The 21,193-nt window shown below is 35.4% G+C and overlaps 1 protein-coding gene across 1 annotated transcript; it reads right to left on the bottom strand.

Annotated features, from left to right (window-relative positions):
- Positions 1–10,380: 10,380 nt before the first annotated feature.
- On the bottom strand, positions 10,381–20,990 carry LOC139970811 (protein SpAN-like). Its single transcript, XM_071976821.1, has 11 exons — positions 20,832–20,990; positions 19,121–19,157; positions 17,650–17,880; positions 16,216–16,339; positions 15,136–15,205; positions 13,934–14,131; positions 13,596–13,722; positions 13,274–13,387; positions 12,759–12,859; positions 12,046–12,173; positions 10,381–10,881 (listed from the first exon to the last, which is right to left on the bottom strand). The coding sequence occupies exons 1-11, from the start codon at positions 20,892–20,894 to the stop codon at positions 10,746–10,748; spliced, it is 1,329 nt and encodes a 442-aa protein (XP_071832922.1). The 5' UTR covers positions 20,895–20,990; the 3' UTR covers positions 10,381–10,745.
- Positions 20,991–21,193: the final 203 nt, after the last annotated feature.

Below are 21,193 nucleotides of genomic sequence, written 5' to 3'. Positions count from 1 at the left end.
AATCTCAGTTATATTGTGATGTAGCTGCTGCTGGAAAAAAAAAAAATGATCTCAAATTTTCGAAATAAAAAAAGTCAAAATTGATCAAATTAATGAAGAAATCCTTTTTTTCCTCACGGTCTGAAGGTAAATATGTAAATGATATATGGAGTTGATTACAATGATAAAAAATATTTTAATCGCCAATGAAAATGTTGACAATTTTTTCACATATCGGTAATAATCACTTGCAGAACGAAGTAACAAACAAAAAATCAACTCAAGAAATCTAGTTAAAGGTGAAGATTTATTTCACACTAGTTTCAAAAAAATATTCCCTCGCTTACCCGAAGATAAGGGATACTAGTGGATGGGTTTCAAAATGTCGTGTAAGAGCTAACAAATATAAAGGCTGCAGTGATGAAAATGACAGCTCTGTAGCAAAATTTCCATCAAACCTAAGTTTCATGGATGCTTGATACTTGCATTTTGTTTTCAAATAGCGAGGAGGGCCGAAAATAGCGAATTAAATCACTGTTGAGGCATAATGTTTACCGTAGGTTGGGGGAGGGGGGGGGTCATTAAAGCGCTTGTTGACTTGACTATGCGTGACCATATTTTGAATTTCTAGCATACGATGTCCGAGTTTGATTGAACAACAAGAGAATTACATTTGAGTAGGAGAACGTTACAAAGTTCAACATGAAGATACTTTTTTACAACCCAAGACTCTGACCGGATCAAATGTTCCGAGTTCGAAATTGCATTTACAATAGCAAACCCCGGTTTGGGGGCTTCGTGTATCTTTTGCAAAACAGCTATAGCCATAAAACTCGCTATGCTAAGGAACGCAATTTTCTGTGATTTGTTTGTGTTCAGTGGTGGACTGGCCACACGGGCATTTTGGCAATGTCCGGTGGGTCGGTGGGCCGGTGGGCTGGGAAGCCTGGTAAAAATTACAGCCCATTTTCACAGTAGTTAATGGAATACAGACGGGCTGTGTAGAAATATATTTTTAACCGTGGGAATCAGCTCATGAAATCACCATGTTAGATCGTCTGTTAGTTCGTAACAAAAGAACGTGCTACTGGCAACCCGTCCGTGCTAATGGACGTTATTAAGGTTTTTTCCCCCATTTTTTCAAGCATTTTGTCACAAATTGCTTGAAAAACTATAATAAAATCCAGTTTAAAATTTTTATATTTGTCTATATTTGTTTACGTTCTTAACTTTTTTTTTAAACTAACAATTTAATCAAGTGTTGCTTCTGGAAAATGATTTTTGGGTCTTTTTTAAAGAATTATTGTAACCTACAAAATTGAGAAATATAGCACCATTTTGCATCTAGGCATTCCTTAACTTCAAAAAAAAGCTCAATGGGGAGGGGGCACCCACTCCCCTTACACCCCTCCCCCAGGACGGCGATCACTATGTAAGCAACATATCAAAGAATAATGGGCCGGTCTTAGGTGAAAAATGTCCGGGCCGGTTTTGAGACCCAGTCCGCCCCTGTTTGTGTTCCTGTTTAATTATGAGTTTGTGTATTTGTTTTGTGTGTGTTACTTTGGTATGGGGTCTTCTTATTTTGATCATTTATTATCACACAAACAAAATCGAAACATATACTTTTTAATCTAAGAAGAAAAATTGATTGTATTAGGAAACATCTTAATGTGTCATATTTTGTCACCCAGCGATGAGTTCTGCTTAACGATCAATACTCTAAAATGAAACGATAAAGATATACGGAAAACCTTGGAAACTGTCTTAAGTCAGATTTCCCCACCTTTTTTGGCTGTGTCTTAATAATTTTGCGCAATTGCTTAAAAGGAATCAATCCGACATGACAGGGTGACGTCAGACGTCACAGCTAGAAACTGCAAATGATCATTTCATGTCATCGCATTTATGTGAACTAGATAAAAAAAAAGTACATGTGAAGGCTATATCATTTATTAGAAAATAAAAGTAGTTTTTTTTTTCTTTCTGCATGAAAGAACAACAACATTACACCGGAACGAAATTCTTTTTTAGACGGTCGCTACCAGTATTTTAGAGATCAATTGTATGTCTCAGGGGACTAAAGACATATTTGCACTCAAGTTAACTAATACGCTGTTTAGCACGCTGAAAAAAGACTAATCGCAGAAATGGTACAAACATTAAAATATGCAGTTCCATTCATATTCTTCTTGCTTTCTGTCTTTCTCTGTAACAAGTTGAAATATGTTTTCATCTCGCGTGTTTTGAAGACTATTGCTATTTTATTTATATTCATATTCACTATAAGAATATAGCAATGATAACACGCATCTTTTGAAACACCTTTCTTTAGTTAAATTTATATATTATTTTTACTAATCGTAAATACCTATTCTTAAACATCCGCCATTCATCAACAATGCTGATAGTTTAAAGTAATTAACTTAGATAACAACGTGTAAACATACATAGCTATAATACAAAATCTTCTCTAGACTTGTTAATCATTCTCTTTTTGCAATATTGTACAACTTCTCTTAATTGAAAGCAGTTGTTTATTGTTCATTGTGTCTGTTGCAATTGTTATATACTATTGTTACTTACATTCCAACGCTGTGTCTTCGTACATTGTCTGTAGTCTGTGTTTGATTGAAGACTTTTGCTGTTGGTAAGATTCTTTGCTACAAACCTCTTTTTCCCTCTCCCTCCTCCATAAAATTTATACTATCTGCTAATAATAAACAAATATCAAATAATAAAAAATCAAATTGACTGACGCCATTTTGTTTTCTTAAATATTACAAGACCTAACCCGCAGAAATAGCTGAAGACGCCACGTTAGGGTTGACAGTCATCGATGTGATCGTATATCATCTTGGTTGAGTTTGACAGGTGTGTTATCATCACGTTTTTACACAGTGCTAATGCCGTCAATAACAAGTACATTAACAAATCAAGTTGTCATCAACTTGGCTTGATGGTGTAGCTTTATTTTCATGACATTATAAAGATGAGCTCTGCGGCTAGACCTGCGGCCCGTGTATTTCGACAATATTTGGTCTTCTTCGGTTGTAGTGGTTTTGACGTCACTAGGCGACAAAGTCTGTCTCTCCCTCCACCTCTCTCTCTGTCGCTCTCCCTATATATACATATAAATATATACACACACACATACGTTGGCTTTTTAAGCGGCTTATAAGCGTTCTACACTCTCCGAGTACAAATTTGCGGGTTATTAAACCCTTCCATAAACATGCGAGCAATGAGCAACCGCGATTTGAGTTGTTAAGGGTGAACATTAGTAATGAAATCAGTATTGGAGGGTATAATGTCCAATAGGTCACTGCAAGACATTGCAGCCATGGATGAGTCACTTAGGAGAAGAAAATATGTGCGGTTCCTTGAACTATCATTTGTATATCAATCTCTGCTGTACATATATACATATATGAATAGGATGGGTAGGGGTATTTACTCCTTTGTTGCTTCTTTATATACATGGATAGATTACAATCGTATATGCAATCATATATTTATATATATATATATATATATATATATATATATATATATATATATATATATATATATATATATATATATATATATATATATATATATATATATATATATATATATATAGTAACGGGAAAAAAACTACTATGCTGCAACTATGCTGTATTTAGAGAAAATTAAATTAAGTAAGTGCTGGACGATGAAAGGACTCGGAGGCCTGACGGACGTAACGGGGGAGACGTTTTGATAGCGGTGTAGCTATAAACTGTTGGATGGCTTCTGCGATGAAATATTGGGTCTTCAAGAAGATTGGGGTCCTACATTTCCAAATCTAGCCCGGTGAGGGGAGGCGGTGGGGGGGGGGGTCGCATCCAGGATAAACGGTGTTTGTTATAGTTGGTTCTTGGTGAATTGATGTACGGTAGCTGGTGTGTATAGGTGACTCTGTCGAGGAATTTATCTCTTAGTTGGTTTAGTCTTTCCTTGACTGATGGAATGTTGGCGATGATTGTTATTGTTTCACAGTCTGTATCCCCGCGTGGTGGGTCGGGTAGGCGATTCTGCATGATCTGCGTTGTGTGGCTTCTATAGGTGTTCAGTGTGCTGTTTTGTGGTAATGTGAGCCATGGCTGGTGCCGCATATTCGAAGAGTGGTCTGATCATCATCTTGTAGATCTTCATATTGGTGATTGGTGATATTAGAGGGTGCTCTTCAGTTCCAGCGATTCTGAATAGTAGCCTGACACGTTGTTTAACCTTTATGTGGGTGAGGCGATGTTTCCAAGTGTAAGCCGGCTGTCGATGTGTATTCCTAGGAAGAGCACTTGAGGCCTTTCAAAGCAACCAAACTAGCTATCTAAACATTCATCTACACTAATATTTGTAACTTACAAGACGTTGGAGAGTCAAACAAACACTCTAAGAATAAGAATGAGGCTCAACATAGATCAGCGATCAAAACAAAAAGATCAACCAACCTGTTGCAAATCACTTCAATCTCCCAAATCATTCGATTTACGTGTTATTGCCATTGACCAAAACGATTCTTGGACAGACAATTCCACTTTAAGACCGGTTTCGTCCTTTTGGGACTGATTAGGCTAAGGTAGGAATGGAACCCCGGACCGTCGTGTCACAGACCCTAAATTCATACCACTCAGGCACAGTGATACTGGTGTGTGAATGCGTATATATATAAAGTTATAACCTACTTTTGCATGCACAACTGGGGGATCGAAGTTTTTGTTGTCTCTGACCGTCTTGAATATAACAAGCAGAATGTTAATGTCACCTTTATTTGGATGACAAACAAAAAACATTCTTACTGACCATGGAAATCATACATTGAATCAATCTGTTGAAAAACATGGATCGCGTATTGTTATGTTGTAACACAACCAATGCATGTATTCGCATGCAAACAGTCAAACGTGTTTGTACTGAATCTCAATGACAACGCCATTGTAGCATACACTGAAGTAGAGCCACTCCACCTATATACACCTACGCTGTTACAGTGAAGCATACAACGTATATATAAATACACAATATATTCATGACTCAGTGCTTAATAACAAATTGATTAATCAACCGACTTATCTTATGTATATTTTATAGGGAAACTTCTCTTCGTCTCCCTTTCCATGCATCAGGTTCTCTCTCCATATATATATTTTTTTTAAATAACATTTTTTTTTTCAAAGATGATATTGGGACATTGCCATATCCACTTGAAAATCAAAATGGTTAATAACTCAATCAATTGAACCAAAATCCAACCGGCGAAAGCTTTCTGTCGATATCGGGTAATTTAGTCTAAGGGACTAAGTTTCCGTTTGCCGGAGAAGAAATTTAGTTACCATAGACACGTTTTCAAGGTACCATGGCAACGACGCTTGGTGTGACGTCAAATGAAGTAATTTACAGGATAGTTTATAAGGCGATACTTTGCTTTCCCGCATGGGCAGCTCATCAAGTGAATTTATATTCTTCGTCTTCATCTTCTTCTGCTTCCACTTTTTTTTAAATTGCCGTCTAATTACAAGGGAGATATGAGTTCTTTTGTTCGTGCTGTATAGTTGTATGTGTGTATTTCAGCATCCATGATGGTGGTTTGTCATGCGGTTGAGTCGGTTTTATATTGTCTGTCGCGTTCATGTGTCTATTACTTTATAATGATAATGAAACGAAAAGATTTTCGAACGAATAGTGCGCTGAAGCTGATTGGATCGTGACATTTCGACACTGTCTGAGTGTGATAGTTACATATGGTCAGAATTCAAAGTATTGAGAATATCCATGATAATGATATATACTTGAAAATATTCTTGACGTTTAAACCCTCAATGAAATCAACTATAGTTCGGTAGTTTAAGTAGGATAATATATTAATTCAAGACAATATGCATATTCGTATGTATATTGAGAGGAATCTCGTCACTGAGTGACTGTTTTTATTCTTCAAAATAATAAAGAATAATAAAAAACGGAGGTACAAGAAAGGCAGGGCAAAAAAATCGCGTGCGCAGACGCATCCATGGATACAGGTGTATATGCCATTTTAGTTTTCATCTGACAATGTTCAACATAAACCATGTGATAGATGAAAGGCTTGAGCTATCATGTCATTTGCAAATTAGTTACGGTTTCGGTTAGAAAATAATTAAACATAAATAAAGTACTTCTCATTGTGTAATATTTGTATTCAGCAACGTATTTTTGTCTTGAATAAATTATCCTGATTTTTGCTATACCATCGGTATAGTAGTTTATTTCATGATACGGTTTATCCTCAACCTTCAAACAACAAACATGCTGATGATTTAACTGCAAAACATACAGGGGAAAATCCCTTCGCCAAGTGTAACCTTTAGGACATATTTTGATAAAAGAGGTCTTACTTAAAGCAGCCCTCTCGTGTAGTGATTTAATTGATACAATTTTGGTACAATTTGACATTAAAGTTTAGTTATTTGTGTGATTATGGTCAACTTTTTTAGTTTGAAGTAATACGAAGAAAAAAAACGTGTGGATATTACTAAATATATACTATGTATTGCTTTGCAGTTAATTTATGACGACGATGGGCTTAGTATCCTGTCGGTGTAGTTTGTCACTTCATAAAGCGTATAAATATTTACCAAAAAAATGGAAACCCTGCATCCGAAGTGAACCAAAAACGTTTTCCATTTTTTTGTTTTTCAAAACGAAATTTTGTTTGTATGGCTTATTTTTAGTACCATACAAAATCAAAAGGCCCTCGTCCCTTGATCCGTCTGTACAACAATTCAAAACTTCTGAAAGTCCCGTTATACCTTTTAGACTGAGATACCTATATATCTACATCAATACTTGACATATACTGGCTTAAAATAGCTTTACTAAAAGAGGTACCTTGAGGCCTCCGGTCAGATGCATATTACGAGCGGGATAAAGTTAATTAACAGAGGTGTAAATACCTCACCGGGCGTGTATATGGATCATGATGGATCAGTTTGGTGAGCGAATCCGTCATAATGTGTAGCGCAAATACGGATCACGCCTGTGGATCAGCTCCATGGATACATTTGGATAGGATATGCTGCAGCATTATGTGTTGTGTCCTGCAGCCTAAGTTTTCTACTCCTTCAGTTCTATAGCACTCGTTACCATTTTGAAAGACCTGGTAATGCTTTGTGGCAGCTTTAGCAATACCCAAAATGCTATTCGCTCTGACGTACGTTACCAGGAGTAAAATTTTATTGGGATCCTGTTTAAATTGATGGGAATAAGACTGGACACGTTGGGCGTACCACCGCCCCACCCTCCTCACCCCCGCCCCACCCCACCCGACGTCCATCACCCCTCTCCCTTACTATAATACATTCATCATGTTAATGAGCAATGAGTTGAGTGTTAGAGTTAGAGTTAGTTTCTTATTGATAAAGTCTATATCTTTTAAATAATTCTAATAATGATTTTATTTAATAGTAAGATATTCGCTGATAAACTGATTAAAGAAATGGATGATTTTAACAGCGCGGTGCGTATCATAAGCGGTTTAAAAAAAAAGATGGCGCTGTGTCAAATATAATATTAGATTTCTCGCACTACAGTGACACAATTGGTGTTCATATGTTACGTAATCGATATTTGTGTTGGGATTCACTGTGTTGTACAAAGTAGGTTTTGAATAAAATCGACCCATTCTTTCATAAAACAATTCTCTATTTTTCCGTATGAATGATATGGATTCTCCGCCCAAAATTATGCGGTCGGATTTTCGAGTACGAAAATAATATGACTCATTCTTAAACATATAGGAAATTCTCTTAAGTTTTTCAAGATTGAAAATGTTGATCTCACCTTAAATTTAAAATATGACTTGTTTATGGCAGTGACGTCACAGCAGATAAACAATTCTCACTTCCATGTTTGAACATAAATTCACAATTGCTTACATCATGAGGATGCCGTATGCTTTGCCTCTAACGAAAATATAAACGATTCCAAAATCGCTTTCAACGCGATTAGGTAAAACGTGTTTTTTCTTTCTTCTTCTTCTTCTTCTTCTTTATTTTAAATTCAGTTAAATCATTATCTAATCCCAAACAATTAATTTGAATAAAACAATTAATCAATTAAGAGTAAATTTTCGAAATCAATGAAAATAGTTTCATGAAGACATGAAAAAAATTGGAAGGAAAGAAAAAGGGGGGTGTGGGGGAACTTTCCTCGTGCTCTTATTTCTTCATCTTCATCTTCTACTTTTAGCAGAAACCTGTCCTAGATATTGATGAACATTGGTCAAAGTCCTGCGTTTCTGTTAACTGTGATGAGGCCTATCGATATGGCGTCTAATGACTGTTCCCGAGTCAAATTTTTGTAAAAGGTTCTGGAAAGAACAGCTTAACAACGCCTCTAGCTATATGTCAACATAATTGTCCGTATGCGTTTGTTGACAACTTGGAAGAAACGTTGCAAAGTCAATTATCTCACAGTTGTACACGTACCTTGCTCTATATCTGACAGTCGAAGCCTATATTTGCCTTCTTTCTTTCTTTCTTTTTCTTTTCTTTTTTTCCCCTTTCTCTTTTCTGAAGGGGGTTGGGGCCTCTTACAACTCTGTATTCGTCCTATTCATCGCATTTACTTGAGGTCGTAGTTTTTTTCAAAGGCAGCTGGAAATTTCATCAAATCCATTTCATGATCATTTACATCAGACGCAGAGATATTTGGGTCACATTCAAGGGTCGTCAGCAGGTCAGCCTAATTCGTCATAACTCTCTCTCATTTTTTTTTTATCAAAGATGTTTCACATGAAAGACTAAAGGAGTACAAGGTAACGTATACCAACTTATACAGATGGAGTAGGGGTGGGGTTAGGGGATCGGGTGCAATTGTGCTCTTACCTGCAGTGCGCTTCAGAATATATACAATTAGTGATGTTTAAGTGTGTAACTACCTTAAATCTTAATTTTTAATTGTCTTACACGTTTCTCTTTTCTGTCCCCATTGACTTCATTATATTATTTCTAGTGTACAATTTTCCTAACGCGTGTTATTCTATCCAGCAAAATATTGAGAAAAACTTGGGAAAGGGTGGGGAGAGGTGATGAGGGGGGGGGGTGGCGGAGGCAGAAAACGATTCAAATACGTATTTATTGTACTTCTGTTGTCTCTTTGGCCTTGCAAGTTAAGATAACAGTCCTACTGTAGCATTTAAATATGTATTTATATATAGGCCACATACACCACACTTCGGTTATAATAATTCTTATTTTCTGGAACTAAATGAATGAATGAATGAATGGATGCATGAATGAATAAAGGAGTGGATGGATGAACGGATGAATGGATGAATGGATAAAAGGATCAATGGATGCACTGAGTAGGTCTTTAGGCCTTCCTTTTCCTATCTCGTATTTATCACTGAATGTCTATCAGTTGTATCATTAAGGTGGATGGAGGCATGTGGGAACTTTTCCAAACACACCCACCCATCCGATCGATCCACTCCCTCCCCTCGCTATTTCCATGACAACGTACTGTCCCACACAAGGGATGCCGTTGAGCACCCTTATATATCGAATCCTAAAGGGAACGGTTTAGTATAGAAACAATAACATACGAGATTATAGAATTTGATTGCAAGCAATTGAATTGCTCCACCACCTCCATTTATTGTTACCATCATTCAATAACGTGTAATATTACTTATATATATTACCGCTGTAAGTATTCTCTACGCTTTATATTGATTCGAAATTTCCAACATATGGTCGCCGAATGACAAGTGTAAAATTCATTTCTTAAACGTAATAGGTATTCACAGAGGCTGGTTTGTATATATAAACTATAGCCTATATATATATTGTAATATTACCCATATATGTTGGTAGGCCATTAAGCAGTAACATGTACTACCAGTATGCAGTCCAGGTTAAATTACTTCTCCAAGCGATGCAAAATATACATCCTGGAAATGTTGAGGATTGTTGTATTACAGTTAGCACATTTCCATGCTTTGTAGAAATACGAGAGGACCATTTATATATGCACACATGACTTAAATTTTTCCATAGCTTATATCCTCGTGTAGTAGTAGTATAGTAGTAGCAGTAGCAGTATAGTAGTAGAAGTAGTAGCAGTAGTAGTAGTAGTAGTAGTAGTAGTAGAAGTAGTAGTAGTAGTAGTAGTATATATATATATATATATATACACACACACACACATATATATATATATATATATATATATTTATAATATATATATATATATATATATATATATATATATATAAATATATATATATATATATATATATATATATATATATATATATATATATAAATATATATATATATATATATATATATATATATATATATATATATATATATATATATATATATATATATATATATATTATAGTTTATTACCCATAAGGAAGGTGTGTGGTGGTATGGTAATGATCACATGTTTGTGTGGCGGTAATGACACCGATGCTGACAGAAGAAATTAATTCTATCAACTGAAGGCAGATTCATTGGTTCTGGTTTGCATTTATAATTAATTTGAATTATACTGCAGTGCAACAATACCCAAATGACAGCTAATACACTATTATAATACTTCACGAGGAAATAAAGAAGTAACGACCGTCTTTTACATAGATAAGACAGATGGGGGTAACGAACAGGTGAAGATGAGGCGTTTCTGGATACCGGTTCCATAGGTTAGGATATACTGATTTAGCGAGAGGCAGGCCTGCGGGTCAGTTTTCACTTTTAGGAGATGGTGTAAGTGAACTGGAATCCTTTCTTCACCACGGTGTTTGTGTCCGACTGGAAAAATATCAGCATTTCAGGTGGACTGGAAGATGACGTCACAACCTGCGTGCTGGGACCGGAAGTACCACAATACCTGAAAATTTAATGTAAAAGAAGTATGCGTGACTTGTTGGACCTATATGCCGTAGCAACCAGGAAGAGTTATCGGAAAAATGAAGAAAACTAAAAAACTTCAACATTTAATTGTCAATTCTGGATTGTTCCCAAAAAGTATTGACACATTGAAAAACAAAGAAAGGATTGTTAGTAATCCGATCATATGAAACATGAGAATTAACCATAAATGTTACATCACATATAATATTTCATACAATATTCACACTACCCCCATACCTACGTTATTAGTCAAGCTGTGCCTCCCCTGCCCCCCCCCTCCCCCTCCCCCCTCCCCAACTTCCACTTACGAAGACTCCCCCACATTTGCCAAAGTTGCCAATGAAGTTCTCCTTCGCAAGCCAATGTGTTTCTCCGCACGTATACAGCATTATATCGAAAACCAAAACAAGTACATTTGATTAAAAGTACATTAAACCTGTATAAATTTGAATGCGCAGAGATTTATTGTACAAAATTATGTTCATATGGTCTTAACGAAGTTATTATTCTGTGCATCATTTAATGGCATATTATTAAACGGTAATGAAAATATAATAATAATGATAAAATGAATAACAATTTGAAATTTTTTGTATGTTAATGTTTAATCAGCTTATTTAATCATTCTGGAAGGTTAAATGTAGAAAAGATTCCTAAATGTTATATTTATAAGATTCATAAATGTTATATTTATGTGTGTGTTGCCCGTATATAATTAAGTACTTTCATGACGTAGACGTAATATTTGTATTACCACCTCATTTAATGTTACTTATACGCCCCCACCACCATCCACCCACGCACCCATACACCCCATCCATATCCCAGATGGTGTAGGCCTACTGAGTGCATATACTGTGTACACTGACTGTGAATCTTAGGGAAGAGTTCATGTGCAGGGACCGTCACCTACACAATTTAGTCGGTCTCATCTCCCCCCACCCCCACCCCCAGCCCAACCACTACCGACACAAGCAGTGGAAATACTACAAAAAAAGAGGGAATATTAACACGTATAGGTCCGTTTTATAAACAGTGATACCAGACCCCCATGACTCCGTGTTGCACCCCTGTATTGGGGATATTGAGCCTTCAGATTACCTTTCTTTCCTTTTGTTAATTTGAATTCAATGTGACTTACTTGTCCCCTCCGAAGAATAAATCTGTTGTCCGTATTTGGAGGTAGTCATCATCGCATACACCACCATATGGATCTTCTAACACAAAGTCTTGGAATGAGACCGTTATTGTTTGTCCCGCAGCTGTGCCCTGTCAATGGAAATGTTAATAACAAATGGTGTTAAAGCAACATTTGTACCACCAGGGGATTAGAAGCTAATCCATAAGAAAGAAACTATTAAAACTGTAACAGATACGGCGCATGAAGTGTTTTATTCCCGACGTGTAAAACTGGTACAACAGTGAATGCATATGATATGGGGTGGAGGAGCTTGGAAGGGTAAAGGTATGAATGTATGTATATATATATATATATATATATATATATATATATATATATATATATATATATATATATACATATATATATATATATATATATATATATATAGATATATTTATATATATATATATATATATTTATATATATATTTATATATATATATATATATATACATATACACACACATATATATATATATATATATATATATATATATATATATATATATATATATATATATATATATATATATATATATATATATATATACACTTGTACGTTTCAACGTTACTTATACGCTTTAAGCTACCTTCAAATACCGCCAACTGTGTCAGTATTGAAGTTTATAAACTAGTGTGACCGTTTGCCCACTTATATACGGTTAAAGTTACCTTGATATGCCACTGGCAGGTGTGATCCTGAGGATAGTTACTGGGGTAATTTTCAGAGCTAGCCGATCCAGATGCACCAGTCAGATAGTTTTTGCATTCGTCTGACGGAAGGTAAGAATGAGGTAACACAAATAGAGTAAAATAAGCCCTTTGCATCAATTATGTTAGTGGGATGTACTGAACGAAAGTTCGTAATTATTATTTGAAGGCAACGTTACCCGTTGACAGGTAAGTGTAATTTCGCAAACAATACTACATTTCAGTTACGTTGTATCGATGTGAATCGCAAGGAGTAAATATCAAGATAATTGCTTTGTAATGCTGCGTCACCCGGTTGTAAATACGAGACCCAAGTCTCTTTTCGAATTAATCGCTATTAGGAATTGAAAACTCGTGTTCTGTTCTCCCTTTGTTAATCCAACGACCCATGATTCCTTGTGCCCACCCTCTCCCCCTTCCTACCAGAACGAATACATTTCATACAACAGTTCCCGATTTTCTTGACGCATACTTACCCGGAAGTGTCACTGATGTAGAACAGCTACTTCCGGTCCAGCCAGGTGGGCAAACACAGGCACAAGTATTGTCCTGATATCCCCCATTATTACACGTCACAACACTACAACCGCCTGTTAAAGAATATTAAACAAATATTATTATTATTATGTGAAAGAAGGGACACGTTCAATAATCACATTAAACTTACCCGATAAAGATGCATATATGCATATACATATATTTATAAATATATATAAGCAGCTTGGTATACGTGACCATGTGACCATTCTTGTTATTATTAGCAAAGCGACTATATGAATATCAACATTATATACTTACTACTGCAGTCATACATCAAATTGATTATTTTGATGTCACTGAAATTAGGTAGAGTATTTGCTCCTAAGTCAATCATGTCCATAGGGTTGGTTGAAACAATCGTTGGTTCACCGTTGCTGGAAAAAGTCTACCACAAATCAGAAAGATCTTCATAAATATGATGTAATATGATTAATGTCTATGGCTACAGAACTTTTATGTAAAATAGTTTGCTAAACAATTATTTTCAAGAAATATGTTGTTGTAACATGTTGTTGTGTTCATGGCATAATGTAACTTAAAGGGCTATTTTGTATACACATTGTTTTATGAAAATCCAAGATGCTGCTTTAACTTACATCAGATTCATAGTGCATGACTGATTTGTAATCGTAAGGTACGTTGTAGGTGTTGATGGTGGTACTGGTTAACTTATTGAAAGCGTTTTCGAATCCACTCTTGATGTTTTCAGTTCGTACTTGGATGTATGTGTCTCTGTCCGGTCGCTCATGTTCATGTTTCAAGCCAATGGCGTGGCCAAACTCGTGGGAAATTCGCTGAAAAATGAAAGAAATATAAGTAGTAGTAGTAGTAGTAATAATAATAATAATAATAATAATAATAATATTAATAATAATAATAATAATAATAATAATAATAATAATAATAATAATAATAATAATAATAATAATAATAATAATAATAATAATAATAATAATAATAACAATAATAATAATAATAATAATAATAATAACAACAATAATAATAATAATAACAATAATAATAATAATAATAATAATAATAATAATAATAATAATAATAATAATAATAATAATAATAATAATAATAATAATAATAATAATAATAATAATAATAATAATAATAATAATAATAATAATAATAATAATAATAATAATAATAATAATAATAATAATAATAATAATAATAATAATAATAATAATATTATTATTATTATTATTATTATTAGTAGTAGTAGTAGATTTTATTAAGAGTGCACGGAAATTGAAATTGCCATAATTTATCAGTATAATCCCTATAATTTAATCTTTCACTTTTATGTAACACTGCAAACCCAATATGTTATCGTGTAGAACCACATCGATCTACGAGCTGAAATCATGGCTCGACTTCCCCTCCCTGTTGAAAAACTAAAAAACAAAAAGAGGACTCTTAAGGTCACCTGCAAGCAAAAAAGGGTCATCGTGCGTGTCCACAGGCTTGTGCCAGATAACTCTAAAACAACATGTGACTATGGTAATCTGTATAAGCACTTCACTCCCCCCCCCCTACTCCAACGTCCCCCCCTCCTTTCCTACTACATGTGGATACCCTTGGTTAGCATGTATTGCCATATTAAAAATGCTATCTTACCATCCGACTACCTTATGCCTCCTTCCCCGCGCCCTATCAAAATAACAATTGTTTTGGTCAGTGTAGGCAAAGGAATGACTGTTTCTTCAAATCCAACCATGTTTGCGTATACCGGTGCTATATCTAGCCCGGCCAAATATATATTATATTGATTCTACCATATACTCACAGGTTTGCAACTGCCCAAATTCAGGAAAAGATTTCGGTTTGTATTCTTGTATCCAACTTTCGAAGCACACCTGTTCAATTTTAAATAAAAAAAAATAAAAAAAGGCAATGAATATTTATTAAATGAGGGATTGGATGTGTAAGATATCGGGTCAATCCGGTGGTCTCAACCACGAGGCGTTTATTTGTGAACATTTTAGTAGATAACTGAAATGTCACCACTAACATTGAAGGATACCTTTCTCACACCCTCGCACGTATGTACGCATGCATGTACATACACACCTACGCGTCTACAAACCATCGGTTGCCCAGGTCCCTGCATAAAATACTACTTCTGTCATTCCGTGTCATTGGTGTACAAGAAACAGAGAATTACGTACATGCAGGCTTGGATAGCAAATTTAGTCGTTTTGATTGCGACAGGGGTTTTGGTACCTGCCCCCAACAACACCCCCCCCCCCCCACGAATATGTAGTTACGGTATGAAAAGCACATTGACTTAGCATCTTCCAAAGTGGAAATGACATGTTGTCCGATTTTCTACCACCAACACGCACACAACTTACCCCCCAAAGAAAAAACACCGTCCACCACTCTCTTCCAAGTATACACGATATCTCACAGCAATGTAATATTGTATTTGATTAAAGTTGCATTTTGCTTTCAACTTGGATGGTAGTGTAATATTATGCCATGCATGTACACATACTTGCATACCCGTCCATGGAGCTCCAATATCTATCATGAGAATATCTATTTGGTGATAACCCACTAGGCTGTACCCCCTGTGTGAGTAGAGAGTCTCACATTGTAGAAAATCTGATTTCTCACAGATTGAATTCAAAGTTTTATTTTCATTTATTTATCAATTTATTCATTTTTTGGTCATTTGCATTCATTTTCAAAGTTTTGCATTATGTCATCTCATTCAGTGAAAGCTCATAGCTTATTTTCTCTACGGCTTCAAACTGAACGCGCTCTTTTCTACAATGAAACGTATAGGCCTATCACCTACATTCCATCCTAGCGACTCTTCAAAGATAAGAAGAAACGGTGCCGTTAAAATGTGTTCGCTTACCCTGATCCACTTTTAACATTAACGTATCCACCAGATGGGGCCGTTGTGTGCTTGATAAAATCGAGACATGTTTGTGCTTCATAGTTCGCAATAACGCTGGCGATATCTGTTCCGTAGTAGGACTCTGAAACGATAAGAAGAAGGAAAACAAATTATATGTAATAATAATAATAATAATAAATGGTATATAACAAATCTTTATGGGCATTGACACGGGCGGGCATGGTCTATTTGTATGTGTGTGTGTGTGGGGGGGGGGGGGGAGTTGGAGCTGACAGAATGGTGTCTCGCTTTATGAGCTTTTTTTTTGCTTCTTCTTCTATAAACATTTTACAAGGATTTGAACGTACATGAAACCAACTCTATATTGGCATACAATCACGGCAATGTTGGCACTTTTATGAATTCCGACTTTTAGATGGCGTAATTCGTTAATAGTTCTAGTTACTATAAGCGTTGTAACATTCTCAATGTTAATCGCGTTTACCCGGCAGCTTTCATTGATTGTTCTATTCTACAATTTCTTTTTCTTTTCATGTTTTGGCGAGGCAAGGGGACCTCAATCTAAACATTAATTATTTACAGATCTTTATGTGGAGTGGGGGGGGGGGGGCTTTAAGAATATGAAACTCAAGGGTGACTTTTGGCAAATTTTTTGTCTTAATATGTTATAGTTCATGAATAAAAGAAAATTGTGAATGCTGGTAATGTTTGTATAGCTATGAAGGTCTTCAAGAGATATTCACCCTTAAATTAAGCTAAACTGTGCATTGCTCCTTTAAATTTTCAGATAATATTGAAATGTTAAGGTTATTCCATCATTCCATAAATACCAGTAACGTGTTCCTCTAACTTCATATAACAAGAGAGCACCCCTCGGATTGACATTCGACACCATTTGTCTTTGCCAAATTCGTAAAATTTGTAAATGTTGCATCTGAGCAGACTTATAATGGTTTATGTATTATAGACTTATAATAGTCCAGACATTTTATTTACAACTTTCACTTGTTTAGAGGGTCTACAATAAACTAAACTTTAAACTCTGTCCATATATTCATAAAAGAGCTGACTTGCACCTAACATACAATACATAAGCTTTAGGCAAGTCTGAGCTATAATTTGTGTTAATTTTTTTTCAATCCTTCTTTAGTTGAATATTCATGAGTTTTCATTTTCTGAATAGAATGTCACACGGCGAAACTTGGAAGGTGGAAATAGTAAAACTATATGTAGTTATCGAAGTTTGGTTCTCCTTACCCCCCCCCCCGGCCCCGTCCCCGCTCCCTACCGCTCTCTCCAGACCTATAGCGGTGGTTTCTTAAATAAATATTGTGTCTGCAGTCATATTTGTCTTTAGGTAAATGAATTTTAAATTCATCAGGAGTGACGTAATGTGTCTGCATAGTGTGGTCCAATTATACAGTAACTTACCAACGTCTGGGTTGACGTAGTATGGAATTTCTGCATTCGGCCAACGTTTAGTCAAATCTGCAATAGCCTTCCTCTTGTCGACTTGAGAACCGTCTTCAACTGATGCCCGTACCATCTCCCATTGGTCATCATCTAGCATCATGTCCCCATCATAGCCTCCTTCATCCATCTCGGAGTTGGACCCGCTTGCTTTCAGTTCATCCAGTTCTTCAGTCATCTCGCGAATGGCTTCTGATTATGAAACAAAGTTATCGATGGTTTAATTTCATAAAAGCATTTTGATTCGGCTTCTTTTTTTTAAGTCGACCCAATTCAATTGATGTAAGGATGTGAGGATATGCGCATGCGTGTAATGTTTTGAGTATATCGGATAGAAAAGTTGAAGTCGACTGCAAGGAGTTAACATAACGTCATGTGGTATCAATATATCAGGAATTTAGCTGTGTGTCGTCAGAAAGAGTTATTTTACCACTATAGGTATATTCAGAAATGTATAACTAAAACTCCGCTACTACTATCAAAAGCAGTGGTCAAAATACTGGACAATATACATTAACATGAAACTGCACATCTTTTACCATATTTTCTGTGGAGTATTGTGGAGTCGGATAATCTCGCGTGTACCCCTAAACCTTGCGTTTTACTTGCTACACTTATGTAACTGCACACTGATATACACTGTAGCTGCCGCGTTTTCTCCCCATTGTAACTACTTTTTCAACAAAAAAAGCGTGAAGGAAGGAACTTTATCAACTTTGTGTATTGAGACCTTTTCACAGAGTTACTACATCGCATTTAGACAGTAAAATTTAACGCGCGCGCGAAGTCAGAAAAAAAAATCAAATAATCGGTGAAAAGTTGGCTAGTCATGGCACCTTCAACTTTCCGTATTACTGACCATGTCGATTTTTGGAACCGCAAATTTTGGTCACTTGTAGACAAACTTCAAGTTACTCTTTAAATCTCTAAAATTGTCAAAATTGACTCAATTTTCGCAGGCTCATATTTTCCATCCATACTCTTCAACGTGCAAGCCACATAAAAAAATAGAAATTCCTGTCTGTAAGGTATCTAAAACAAAATATTCTCCACCATAAAGATTCAAAATAAGAAACGGTATAAAGAAGTTCATGTTTATGCAGACGTCAAATGAACCAGGAGAATTCTTGTTACACGCCTGTAGTTTCGTTTACATCATATAGGTTATAAATATATACCGTCCTCTATTTCGACTGTTTATACGGGACTAAGCAGCATTAGTCGTGCCATTAAATGGTAAGTGAAAACCGATGGCAGAAACCGGATAACGGATATACGTTTCAGAAGGACCAGATTCGAAATGGAGGCAGAACCCTTTATTTGCAAAGCCTTGATAAGACACCATATTAAGTTGAAAATGAATTATATAGGCCTATCGAAAATTCAAGAGTGGTTTATCAATATTTTCATTATTATAAGAAAATTCACTTACCGGTTAAACGTCTATCTTCCATTTGGTCTTCGTCTCTCTAGAGTAATACGTAGAGTAAAACAAAATAAAATTAAAAAGAATCACTTGCAATGCAGAACACGCAACTGTTAACAGTAAAAAAAAGAAAATGTTACACTTAAAGTTTGTAGGAAATTAAATTTCGTGTTTTGTATAGAAGTTTGAGTGAATTCATACACATTTTTTTTATGTTAGAAAAGAAGGATAATCTAACATATTGCGTTTGATTCTCTAACATTTAACAGCTTAAAATATCAGCCACCTATATCAGATGAATTCCTGTTTATTCAACAAAAAGCTATACCCATGGATGGATGCAGCGGATTTTGTAAAGGAGGGGGAAAGGTGACCCTGGAGTCTTTGAAACTAACTCCCATGAAGATGGTGGGTGTGGAGAATCTTCCACAAAAGTAATAATAATATTGGACGTGAAATGGTCCATTCTGAGCCTTACTAAGGCTATAAATAAGATTTACACGCGAGGTTGTACACTATAGTAACAGTACTTTTACTTTTCTTGCACATGTGATTGAAAACTGCCGATAGTACACCCGGCCACGCCCTCCATTGGAGCCACGCCTACTATCGAATATTCCTTCGCGCGCCAAGCTGTCCATTGAATTACTCAAACGCAAATTAGGTTAGACGTATAGGCATGTACGAATCCGCTTAGGATTCTAAACGGTAAGGATTTACAGCTGTAGCTTGTAAATTATTTGCTCCGAACGTACCGAAAATAAATCAATTAGGTCTGAGCAGAAACTGTCTTCTTCGTTATATTCACATCATGATGCGAACAACATTTTGACCAAGGGAATTGGAAACAATTTCGACGGAAAATATTGCAAAATTTGTCACCTGTTTTCTGTTCCAGTTACCTTTTGGTACACAATCCAACAGTTACAAATTACAGCAGGCAATTAGGGGTTACAATCAAATTTCACATTATGTCCCTGTTGTGCAGATTGAAGAATAACGTTATCAGTATGGACTATTTCTTTTAGTGTAATGTTAATTTCAATACTTTAGGTATTGAAACTACCAAATAATCAATCTCACTCGCAAAGAAACAGCCAGCCGTATTGAACCGTATACGGCTTTGGCAGCAGTTTCAGAAGTACGTCCTCTATCCTAAAAACTTTTGATAGTCAGTGTGCATTTTCGTGATACTCATTCAGTAGTTAAAAACATAATAAACTTGCTTCGGTCTAACATAAATGATATAAAAACAGTTGAGGAGGTAGTCTGCGAGGAATTCAAAGCGTCTGCAAAGAGTACTTATATAATTACGAAAATATGTTAAAAGGAACAATTTCTTAATGAATGCAAAAGCTCCCCCCTTTTTTACAATCTCATCAAATACTATTAGAAAAGATATATGAGCGACATTTTATATGTAGATTCGAATAGAAGAGGATTCATTTTTCTCCTTTTTTTGTAAATTCAATCGAATTTTTGGAAAGACAAACTTAGGGAGGGTGCCTTAAAAGTTTGAGCCATTTGCATGTTTAACTTTTGCTGCAAATGACCAGTATGTTTGTTTAAATTGTCGGTAATTAAACACCAAACGAAAACAGCAGTTATGTGATTCGGTATATATTGACTTCACAGTGCAGACTGCCTTACAGCAACTGATTGCTTCGATATCGGTAAATTAAAAATACCTCCACCATTCCTTAATAACTACACTCACCTCTAAGACGTACCCACCGACAACCAGAAAAATGCCGATGACGAAAACTAAAGAAATCTTCATGATTTATTTTCTTGACAAAACTCTCTTTTTCACTTTCTTCGGTTATCAGCCTGATCGAAAGAGGTGCCTTAGATATTCATAGTTTACCTTTATATACCATTTTTCAGTAATAATGATAAACAGAATATATTATTTGTTTCATTGAAACTGAATCTCCTGAACCGAAATGATAAATGCTAAGATTTAAATTAAAACCACTCAATTTTGCATTCCCCCCTTAAATTACAGCAATTTGCGATCCATCAACCTTAGGCTTTAATATAGTTTTTTGTTTCTTCAGACGTATATGTAAATAATTT

The sequence above is a fragment of the Apostichopus japonicus genome, chromosome 8 (genome assembly GCF_037975245.1).
Source record: "Apostichopus japonicus isolate 1M-3 chromosome 8, ASM3797524v1, whole genome shotgun sequence".
NCBI lineage: Eukaryota > Metazoa > Echinodermata > Holothuroidea > Aspidochirotida > Stichopodidae > Apostichopus > Apostichopus japonicus.
The sequence above is the reverse complement of the archived record's forward strand: the minus strand, read 5'-3'. Positions and strand labels throughout refer to the sequence as shown.